Source organism: Carya illinoinensis, chromosome 1 (genome assembly GCF_018687715.1).
Source record: "Carya illinoinensis cultivar Pawnee chromosome 1, C.illinoinensisPawnee_v1, whole genome shotgun sequence".
Classification (NCBI taxonomy): domain Eukaryota; kingdom Viridiplantae; phylum Streptophyta; class Magnoliopsida; order Fagales; family Juglandaceae; genus Carya; species Carya illinoinensis.
The window spans coordinates 29151532-29163156 of NC_056752.1; the positions used below are offsets into that span (position 1 = coordinate 29151532).

General features: G+C 33.0%; 1 protein-coding gene across 1 annotated transcript; it reads left to right on the forward strand.

The window, feature by feature from the left end:
* Positions 1 to 592: 592 nt before the first annotated feature.
* Positions 593 to 2566, forward strand: LOC122281488 (protein FAR1-RELATED SEQUENCE 5-like). Its single transcript, XM_043093040.1, has 3 exons — positions 593 to 858; positions 1360 to 1703; positions 1812 to 2566. Exons 1-3 carry the CDS (start codon positions 593 to 595, stop codon positions 2564 to 2566), a joined length of 1365 nt encoding a protein of 454 aa, XP_042948974.1.
* The last annotated feature ends 9059 nt before the right edge of the window (positions 2567 to 11625 follow it).

Below are 11625 nucleotides of genomic sequence, written 5' to 3' on the forward strand. Positions count from 1 at the left end.
ATAACAGCTATTGAGATTTGGGTTTTTCATAGTGATTTTTTTGAATGGTTGTAGTGAGAATGATTAATTAATTAGAGGTAAAAATGAAATTAATTTTGAGATTTGGTTTTCAAATAGATATTTTTGAACTGAATGCTTCTTGTAGTGAAAATGAATAATTAATTTCACACTAACACTCTCTTGCATTGTAGTAGTGAGAATGAATAATTATCACGCTTTCAAATTAATTTTTCTTTTAATTTGACGTTAAATACCCAATTAATATATTAAGAGAAGGTTTTCTCTTTATAATTTTCTAAAGATTATGATGATCATTCGAAGTCAAAGCTAGAGGATCTTATAATTTATTAAGATTGTTGTTTATATTTTACGTATTTCATCATATAGATACTGTAAAAACTAGAGGATCAACCATAATTAATATGTTGGGGATCTTTCAGCCATTAAGTAGAAGTTGATGTAATGTTGAAGAAGGCAAAAATTTATTTCAAAGATTGCTACTATTTTAATCTTGTGTAAAACCTACAAGATAAGAAACTCTTAAAAATTATTTTGTTCCGACATTAAATCTTTTTTTTTGTTTTATGTTGTAATGAAGGATATTTTGTCGAGTTCGAATAGTGATGAAGTTGATGTAATAATGAGTAGAAATTGCCGTGATATTGAAGATGATACTATTGAGACTGATTCTGGAGTGCAACAAGATGATATGAATGTGGAAGATTGTGTGAATGTGGAAGATGGAGTGGATGTGGGAGATGGAATTAATAATATTTCCAGTTCAAGTAGTGGTGTTTTTGAGCCATTCGTTGGGAAGGAGTTTGATGAGGTAGAAGACGCCCAAGCATTTTACAAGGCGTAAGCAAGACGAACGAGTTTTGCAACGAGGACCAACCATACTCGATTATCAAAAGAGGACAGAAAACTAATTCTAGTAGAGTATGTTTGCTCAAGGGAAGGATTTCAGCGTGAAAGTTGGAAACAAATTGAAAGAAAAATTTCTGAACCTGCTGAAACAAAAATTGGGTATAAAGCAACGATGTGTATAAAAAAGGATTGTGAAAAGTGGACAGTATGCAAGTTTGTCCGTGAACACAACCATGAGCTACTTACACCAAGAAGCACGAGTTTGCTTCGTGGACATAGAGGAGTAACACGTGTCCAAAAAAAACTCATTCTCACTTTAAATGAGTCCGGTGTACCGACAAGGAAGATAATGTCGGTGTTGAGCAAAGAATCAGGTGGTGATTTTAACATTGGATGTATTGGTAAGGACGTCGAGAATTATTTGGGAAATAAAAGAAGGAAATTATTTGAAGAGGGAGATGCATAAAGGTTGTATGCCTACTTTCTTGATAGGCAGTGTAAAGAACCTGGGTTTGTGTATTCCATGCAAGTTGATGAGAATAGGTGTATGGAAAGTTGCTTTTGGGCAGATGCAAGATCAAGGGCTGCGTATCAATATTTTGGGGATGTTGTCACCTTTGATGCGACATATTTGACAAATATTTATAAGATGCCGTTTGTCCCATTTTCAGGAGTTAATCATCATCACCAAACAATCATGTTCGGTTGTGCATTGTTAGTTAATGAAACAGGTGAATCATATATTTGGCTACTGAGAATATGGCAAGAGGCAATGCTTGGGCGTGCCCCTTCAACCATAATTACTGATTATGACAAGGCGATGACGAAGGCCATTGGTGTGGTACTCCCAAATACAACTCATAGGTTGTGCCTATGACATATTTTACAAAAATTCCCAGAACATTTGGCACATGTGTATAACAAGTTTTTGGACTTTCAAAAAGATTTCCGTCATTATATCCATGAGACAATAACGACTGATGAGTTTGAGCAAGAATGGAGCTCAATACTAGGGAAGTATAGTCTACTAGATAATGATTGGCTGCAAAATCTTTATAACCGACGAGATAAGTGGGTTCCAGCTTACTTACGAACCACGTTTTATGCCGGTATGTCAACAACTCAAAGGAGCGAAAGCATGAATAAATTTTTTAAAGATTATGTTCGTTCAAGCACGATGGTGAGTGATTTTGTGCATCAATACGAGAAAATCTTAGATGCACGTTATTTCAAGGAGAAAGAGAAGGACGTGCAAACAAAATCGACACGGGCTGTTATGAAAACTTTATGGAAAATTGAATCAGATGCAGCCTCAGTCTATACAAGGAAGTCTTTCATGATCTTTCAGGATGAGCTCTTTAATAGCCAACGGTACATTCCAACCAAAGTTGGAAAAGAGGGCGAAAGAAGGATATACGGAGTCACACCGAATGGCAAAGAGCAACCTATTTATCATGTGACCTTGGAGAGTGGAGATGCGAAGGCAATATGCACATACCATATGTTTGAGTTTGTGGGGATTCTTTGTAGGCATATCCTATGTGTCCTTGGGAAGAAATCGAAATTAGATATGTTGCCACAACATTATATTCTAGAGAGATGGACCATCAATGCTAAGAGTCGGGCCATTCTTGACATACCAAATTCCGATGGCCATGTAATGACACACGATGATCCAATGATAGAAAAAGCAAGTTGATGATGCAATTCTATGATATTGCCGAACTTGGCTCACAATCACCACAGAAATACAACCACCTCTCTCTTGCCTTAGACAAGGTCCACAATGAGTTGCTCTTTATCGAAGATATTGAGGGAGAAAAAAATATAGAAGGTGGAAATATGTCACAGAATGATTCGCAAGTGTTGAAATCTCAAGTTGTATCAAATTTTTCTCAAATTTTACAAGATCCTCCAAGGGTGCCAACGAAGGGCCGACCAAAAGCGTTGAGAGCAAAAAATCCAAAAGAGACTCAAAGCACAAAAAAAAGGCGTTGTAGCATTTGCAAGAGTGAGAGTCATGCTAAGAACAACTGTCCTTCAGTAAGGTTGGTTTAAATTTAAAAAATTTGTGTTGCAAAACAGGTGGTGTTTTAATCAGTACAAGTTAATTTTTTATAGTTTTTTATCTTTTATGTAGGGATCTTGGAAATATTGGTGGGAACATATCTCAAAACTTGGATCCGTCGGGTCAAACATTAGGTTGGTGTTTTAAATGATATGGGGATTGAATGTGATGGTGTTGTTTTTTAAATTATTCTTATCTGCATGTAATTGTTTTGTTTTGTGTTTTTTTTTCTTATGTTACAGTTAATACAAGGAAGAATTGTATTGGTTGGCTTAGAGATGAAGTTGGAGGATTGCAATGATGGCTCAATTCCGTAGGGTCAATGGAGATGTTCATTTTGGAAATGTGTTATAATCGAATGTGATGGTGGAAATGTTATGTATTTATTGGATATTCAGATTTTAGCAATTTAGTGTAATGTTGATGATGTGCATTTCTAGATTTTAAGATTTTAGCAAGTTAGTGTAATGATGATGATGTATGTTTTCAGATTTTCAGATTTTAGCATTTTCAGATTTTCAGATTTTAGCAAGTTTTGATTTTCAGATTTAAGCAAGTTATTTCCATGTTGATGATGTATGTTTTCAGATTTTCAGATTTTAGCATTTTCAGATTTTCAGATTTTAGCAATTCCAGATTTTCAGATTTTAGCAAGTTAGTGTAATGATGATGATGTATGTTTTCAGATTTTCAGATTTTAGCATTTTCAGATTTTCAGATTTTAGCAAGTTTTGATTTTCAGATATTAACAAGTTATTTCCATGTTGATGATGTATGTTTTCAGATTTTCAGATTTTAGCATTTTCAGATTTTCAGATTTTAGCAATTCCAGATTTTCAGATTTTAGCAAGTTAGTGTAATGATGATGATGTATGTTTTCAGATTTTCAGATTTTAGCATTTTCAGATTTTCAGATTTTAGCAAGTTTTGATTTTCAGATTTTAGCAAGTTCCATCCATGTTTCTGATGTATGTCAACAACTCAAATTTTCAGATTTTAGCATTTCCAGATTTTAGCAAGTGTAATATTGATGATGTGCATTTTTAGACCAACCTGTTTTCTACTGAATGACAAAGAGTTCATTGGTGTTTTCTACCAACAGATTCTGGAATAGACATTTGGCACTGTTTTTTACCAACAGTTTATGGAATAAGAGCATGTATTTTGCACAAAGTCAGAAATTACAACATAAGTATCATTACATTTCTAACATAAGTATCATTACATCCCAAAAGTACTAGTATCAACAAAAATACAGGTGGTAATTTACAAACAGCCTAATACCCATAGGTTGTAACTATTGGCCTACATACATAATTTTTGCTACGATACAAGATTATTACAGCCCAAGTCAGTACAAAACAAGACCATGACAACAATAAAGCTTTTAGCGTTCCCTTATACTTCTTCTCCATAGCAGTAAATTTGGCTTGTTCAGTGATTACACGTTCTTGGTTTAATATGTTGTTCCTTCTTTGAGCTAGCTCTATCGTCAACTTGCAACATGTATTTAGTTCCATTTCAAGATCTACCCATTGAAAGAATTCACATTGCTTCTTGATTTTATAGTTTGGATAGTTGTAAAAGCGCCTGCCAAAACTAGTAGCCTTGCCCGAAATCCTTAGCTTAGATGGAATCCCACAGTAGCAGAATGGCCTCTCGAAACTGTCACTGCTGTCTTTGTATTTCATAATGCTTAATTCTGAAAAGTCTGTACTGACAAAAGAAATTTGTTAGTTTATCCTTTTAGCTAAACCAGATCATGGCATAGTACTTGATAAAAAGGAAAGTACAATAACCTCAATCTAAAGATCTGAAAAACAGTAGAAGAAAAGAGACTCAAACAAGTTTTATGTTAACCCTTATTTGTCAAATTTTTTATACAAGGTGCTGGATGAAAACAGATTTCTAACATTATTTCCAAATTATCTGTCAAATTAAACTAGATGTATCTATTGAAACCAGGGTTGCACCTTGACATGTCAATTTAAAATTAAAATGAACAGGCCTTTTTGTCACAAAGGCTTATGCTAATACCCTAGCCATGAGCGAAAAATAAAAATCAGCAATGAACTCTTTTCACTGGTTTTTATACTATACAAGTTCAACTTCACCAACCATAGTCATTATCATAAGATTCATATCAAGCCATTCAGCCGATCCAACATAATTCCAGGCCTAACTACACCAAAAACAGGAGTGCAAGTGCTGGGGAATCCATTTCAAGAGTAAAATCATCACCATCACCAAGCACCTCATGCAGGGAATGGTGCTCAATTAAACAGCAGCCAACACAAATAGACTATTTCCCAGATTCCACAATCCAATTTCAGATCAAGTCCAATGGCAGCAAACCACAATCCAATGGCATCAAACCAGGATCAAACACAGAGATTAAGTTTCGAAGGGCATACCAGAGTCTCTATCGTCGTCGTCGGTGGCACTATAACTTTAAAAAAAAAAAAAAAAACGAGGCATGGAAATGTTAAAATCCCACGTATAATTTTCGCACAAAATTATAATGCAGTACTCTGGTATATGATAACCTAAAAACAAAGCACCATATATCATAACACAAATTAAAGATATACCCACGGCGAAAACAGGTGACCTCACCGAAACAGCAAAACAGAGGAGATTTTAAGATGCACAGCAGACGGCGGGAAGGAGTGGTGCCGGTGGGAACGTTTTCCCCAAATAGATTGCACAGGCACCGCAGACGCGACAAAGGGAATGAGGCGTTTCGTTGGGAAGGTTATAAACACATGAGAGAGACCAAATAATGGGGTTCGGTGGCACGGTTAGGGCACATAATTTGCTCCTGAGATAAAGCAAATGGGGGAAAAAGAATATGAGAGAGGGAGGGAGGAAACGGGTTCGGCAGCAGGGCTAGGGCACATTATCTCTCTTCTGAGAGAGCAAATGGGCGAGAGAGAAAGACAAAATGACAGAGGGAGGGGGGAAGTCCAACAATCTGGCAATCGGGTATAATGTAGGTACATGATTGTAAAATAGAATGCTTACGTGGCGAAATTTTATTGGGTGCCCTTTTTATTAGAAGATAGGGCCAGCCTGCGGGAAGGTTTTCTCTTAAGATAAATGAAAAACAGGACACGTGACACTGTCTTGATAGTTAGTAGGAGTGTTCAACTGGGTATTGGACTGGGTACTCGGATATACCCAGACTAGAACTCGGATTTTGTTGAACCCAATATTTCAAGTTTCGTATAATTATAAATCTACACATGGATTTTGATGATAACAAATGAATTCAAGGAATAAAAGAATTTCAAGTTCAAGTTATTCACACAATGGAATCAAGCACATTAAAGAACCAAGCATGAGCAAGAAGAGAATAAGTTCACATTAAAGTCATAGACTAATGTTGTAAATCTATTAAAAATTTGAAATTAGTATTAAGGTTCAAAATTAATATTTTATCATAAAATATTAAAATACATTTTTCACATTTTGCATGAATATTTTGAAAATTAAATTTGAAAATTTTGAAAGATGATTGATTGTCATCTTTCACATGTGTATGACATAATTAAAGGTTTGAATTTTGAAATGTTAAATATGATTGACTGTCATCTTTTACATGTACATATTTTATTTGAATATTTTCAAAAGTGATTGATACTTTTTTTGACTTATGCAAAAGGTAGATGTTTTTATTTAAAAATTTTGAAAAGTAAAGTGTACTCCTTTTGTCATATGCAAAAAGTAAAAAGATTAGGTTCGAATTTTTTGAAAAGTAAAGTGTGCTCCTTTTATCATGTGTCAAAAGTAAAAGATTAAGTTTGAAATTTTTGAAAAATGAATAATGTTGTCTTTGACAATTGAAAAAGAATAACTTTTTATTTGAATTTTTAAAAAAAGTGAATGATGTTGTATTTGACGTGTGAATCTTTTTAAATTTGTTGAACCCAAGATTTCAAGATTTGTGCAATTATATATCTACACATGGATTTTGATGATAACAAATGAATTCAAAGAATAAAGAAGTCTCAAACTCAAGTTGTCTACACAATGGAGTCAAGCACATCAAGAAAACAAGCATGAACAAGAAGGAAACAAGTTCACATTAAAGTTATAGAGTAATGTTGTAAATCTCTTAAAAATTTGAAATTAGGATTAAGGCTCAAAATTAATATTTTATCATAAAGTATTAAAATACATTTTCCACATGTGCATGAATATTTTGAAAATTTTGAAAGATGATTGATGGTCATCTTTCACATGTGCATACCTTAATTAAAGGGTTGGATTTTGAAAATATTAAGGATGATTGATTGTCATATTTTACATGTGCATGTTTTATTTGAATATTTTCAAAAGTGATTGATACTTTTTTTGACTTATGCAAAAGGTAGATGATTTTATTTGAAATATTTGAAAAGTAAAGTGTGCTCCTTTTGTCATATGCAAAAAATAAAAGATTAGGTTTGAATTTTTTGAAAAGTAAAGTGTGCTCTTTTTGTCATATGCCAAAAGTAAATGATTAGGTTTGAAGTTTTTAAAAAATGAATGATGTTGTCTTTGACAATTGAAAAAGAAGAACCTTTTATTTGAATTTTTTGAAAAAATGAATGATGTTGTCTTTGACATGTGAATCTTTTTAAATTTGAATATGAGCTCTCATATGCTTATAAATAGATTATTTGAAAATTTTACATTTATAACATACAGAGCATACAACATTCATTCAAAGCTTTCATTCTCTCTTCTCTAAACATTGAGCCTTAATCCTTATTCATTTTGAGAGATATAGTTTGCGCTGTATTGTTCTTATTTCACTCATTGAGGAGTGTTTTCTGATAACCTACCCACTATCAGTTATTGTATCAGTAAAATTGTGTGTATAACCCTTGTGCGTGTAGAAAGTGTTCTACACAGGGAATAGTTGAATCACCACGTGCAAGGTGATTGCAAGTGTAGAGGGTGTTCTACACGGATCCTTTGTAGCGGTGTTGTTTAAAGGTGTAATAGGTTTCTATTTCCACCTGAAGGAGGTTGAATAGTGAATTTGGGAATCCTCAATGGGTAGTTTGAGGCGAGGACGTAGGCAGTGGGGCCTAACCTCGTTAACATACTGAGTTTGCTTCTCTCTTACCCTTACTCTTTATATTTATTGCTATTTCGTATTTTGTTTATATTTTATATTGTATATTTGATTTATAATTGTTATTTTTTTTAATATAACTCAATTCACCCCCCTCTTATGTTAGTCATCTGGGTAACAAAATTTAAATATGAAGTCTCATATGCCATAAATAGATCATTTGAGAGCTTTACATTCATAACACTAAGAGCATACAACGTTCATTCAAAACTTTCATTCTCTCTTCTCTAAGCATTGATCCTTAATCCTTATTCATTTTTAGAGAGATATAGTTTGCACTGTATTATTCTTATTTCATTCATTGAGGAGTGTTTTCTGATAATCTATGTAACAACAAGCTAGAAATTCAATTGTGAAATTTCTATTAACTTTAGGAATCTCGTGAAGACCCTATAAGTTTTCACGAATCCATTAATCGTATAGGTTTTTGTCTAACTACATAGTTAGTGTTATTATTTACTATGGTATCAGAAATGTGTTTTTAATTATTGGAGATAGTTAGAAGTGTCAAAATGTATTATGCTTTGTGCCATTAGACTCGGAGGGTTATTTAAGGTCTTATGGCGCAATAACATTTTTTTTCATATTTTCGGACAAAACGTCTGTTCAAAACTGTAGATATTATTAGATAAAAATATCTTAAACTAATTTTGTGGATATTATTAGATAAAAATATTTTAAGCTAATTTCGTGGATATTATTGAGTAAAAATATTTTGAATTGATTTTTGTAGATATTATTAGGTAAGAAAGTCCTACACTTAACTCTCACTCCAGCCTCATCTCTTCCATATCTCATCCATAAGTATCTCCAGCCACCTCTCCCCACGAAATTATTTTCATTTATACTTTCCATTAAAAGAATATCAAACACTCTCTCTCGGACAGATTTTAGGATTTTTTTGCATGCCCATTTTGAAGTTTTTCTAAGTATTTTATCATAAAGTCTCCTTCATATACGTTGTTCCTTTTTGAGTCTAGTTTACTTGGATATCTTATTTGTCCCATTTGAAGATTATTTGGTCAGTCAAATATTATGTAAACTATAGAAAGGTCATTCTGGAAGATAAACTGGAGAATATGTTATAGTTTGAAGTTTTTGACCAAACTAATGGATAGATATTGGTCCGAAATTTTTATGGAATATTTTTAACATGTATATATGACTATTGGTTGAGGATTTTTGCATGATTAAAGGTTTTGATGAAATATTTTCTTAGATTTAGAAACTTAGAAACTGGAAGAGGAAAAACAGTTTCTGTTTTGAGAAAGTTTAACTCTTTGGTGGTCTAAACCTATTCTAATGACTTTGATAATTTTATTGGAGAATCCTAAGTATCTTATATACATGTTATATTATTATTTTAAAAATATTTGATATTAGTTTCAAAGATATGAAATTTTATGCAAAGAGATATTCAGATAAGCCAAAGTGTGGATGTTCTTGGCTAAATTTATGTTTTGGTTAATTTTTAACCATTTGATCTTGAATTAGAAGCTTATATATGTTTTAGGATATCTTTTTAAATCATGTGATGGTTTGGTTTGAAGATCACATATTTATAAGTTATAGATCAAAAGGTTGATCAAAACAACTTAGAAACAAAAATCAATAGAAATAGCATATGAAAATTTCGGCCCTATGGAGTTTTAATAGTTGTGATTAGTTTTAAATTTTTCTAAATTGATATTTGAATTGAGGATAAAATTTACATGATACATGTAAATTTTGGTGACTTTTGGAGTTAGTATGCAAAATCCTTAAGTCATGGGTAAAACGGTCATTTTCTTACATGCAGAGAGTAAAATGAAAATTTTACTATTTAAGTTAGTATTTTCTATATTTCAATTTATTAGTGATTTAGTGCTAACTTTTAGAATCACTAATTACAGTTTCTCGTGATCGCGCTTAAAGTTTTATAAGAAATGCGGAGATCGAGGTAAGTTAGCTTTTAACTTACTAGCAGTCTACTATGTATGTGTGCTAAGTAAAGGAACTACAATGTATGTATGTGTGTTATCATATATGTCATGCCATGCCAAGTTATCACGTAATTGTCTATTATACATAATCTATTCTGTCATCAATTTTTATCTGTTACATAATATATTCTGTCATGTATTACTGTACCTTACAAGTACGTCATGCTAAGTATACCATCTATTACATGTATGTCAAGTCATGTAATATTTACTGTTGCAAGTATGTCATGTTAAATATGTTGTCTATTATATGTTATGCCATGTTACGAAATGTTTCTATCTCAAGTTGGTCATGTATTTGAAGTTATGTTCAAGTCACGTTATGTTACGTCAGGGCTTCAGTCATTTCGTATTCCAATCACGTTTCATCTTGATTACTTATGTATGGGGTCACAGCAATTGTGACGCATACACTACGTGAGACATAGCAATTGTGACACGTAGAATACATGAGGCCACAACAATTGTGGAGTATGTATTTAAACAGTTAAAGAATAAGTTTCCGTAGAATACATGGGACTACAACAACTGTGGAGTATGTATTTACACGTAGAATATATGGGGCCACAACAACTGTGGAGTATGTATTTTTCATGTTAAGTCAAGTTTGTGTAGAATACATGGGGCCACAACAATTGTGGAGTATGTATTTACACGTAGAATATATAGGGTTACAACAATTGTGGAGTATGTATTTTTCATGTTAAGTCAAGTTTCAGATCAAGTTCATGTCAAGTCAAGTTCAGTTCATGTTTCAATTTAAGTTATGTCAATTATTCTATGCTGTACGCCAAGTTATGCTTTAATTACTTATGAATTTGATTATACATTTATGCTTTTACTGTCATCCATGCATCATTAGCTTGTGTGGAAGCTTTTTGTTAACTTACTGAGATTTGTAATCAAATCTCACTTTGGTAGTCCTAACTACCATTCCCCCCGAATGGTAGATCTTGTTACAGGAGCTGAAGGAGAATCAGGAGCTGATCAACTAGACACAGTTGACTAAGCGACCGTGCGACGTCAATGTTAATATAGTAGTTAACGTAAATTACTACTTGTACAATGGAGTTGTATCTCTAGTACTTTTTGGATCATAACCATTTTGGACTAGTGTTGTGATCTGTTCAATGGGTCTTTATGTATGAAGTATGTTTTAAGCATTTGGGATATTTTTAATTTGGTGCATAGTATTGTTAAAGAAAAAAAAATTAACTCACTGCGAATATTGCATAATGTTATATGCATGTTAGGAATATTGCATCTTATATGTCATGAACGGGGGCAGGTAACCTTGTGTTGCATGTCTCGACGCTTCAAATGTCCGTCCGATCCCAAACAGAATTTGGGGGCGTCACAATCTACCCACTATCAGCTTTTGTATCAGTAAAAGTGTGTGTATAACCCTTGTGCGTGTAAAAAGTATTCAACACAGGAAATAGTTGAATCACCACGTGTAAGGTGATTGCAAGTGTAGAGGGTGTTCTACACAAATTCTTCGTAGTGGTGTTGTTCAAAGGTGTAATAGATTTCTATCTGCACCTGAAGAAGGTTGAATAGTAAATTTGGGGATCTTTAAGGGG

Bases quoted from the DNA above. Each gene is read 5' to 3' on its own strand.
- LOC122281488 (XM_043093040.1), top strand. From the start codon at position 593: ATGAAGGATATTTTGTCGAGTTCGAATAGTGATGAAGTTGATGTAATA. The intron at 859-1,359 runs GTAAGCAAGACG...CTTTCTTGATAG, and splicing joins GCCCAAGCATTTTACAAGGC to GCAGTGTAAAGAACCTGGGT. The intron at 1,704-1,811 runs GTGTGGTACTCC...ACTTTCAAAAAG, and splicing joins GGCGATGACGAAGGCCATTG to ATTTCCGTCATTATATCCAT.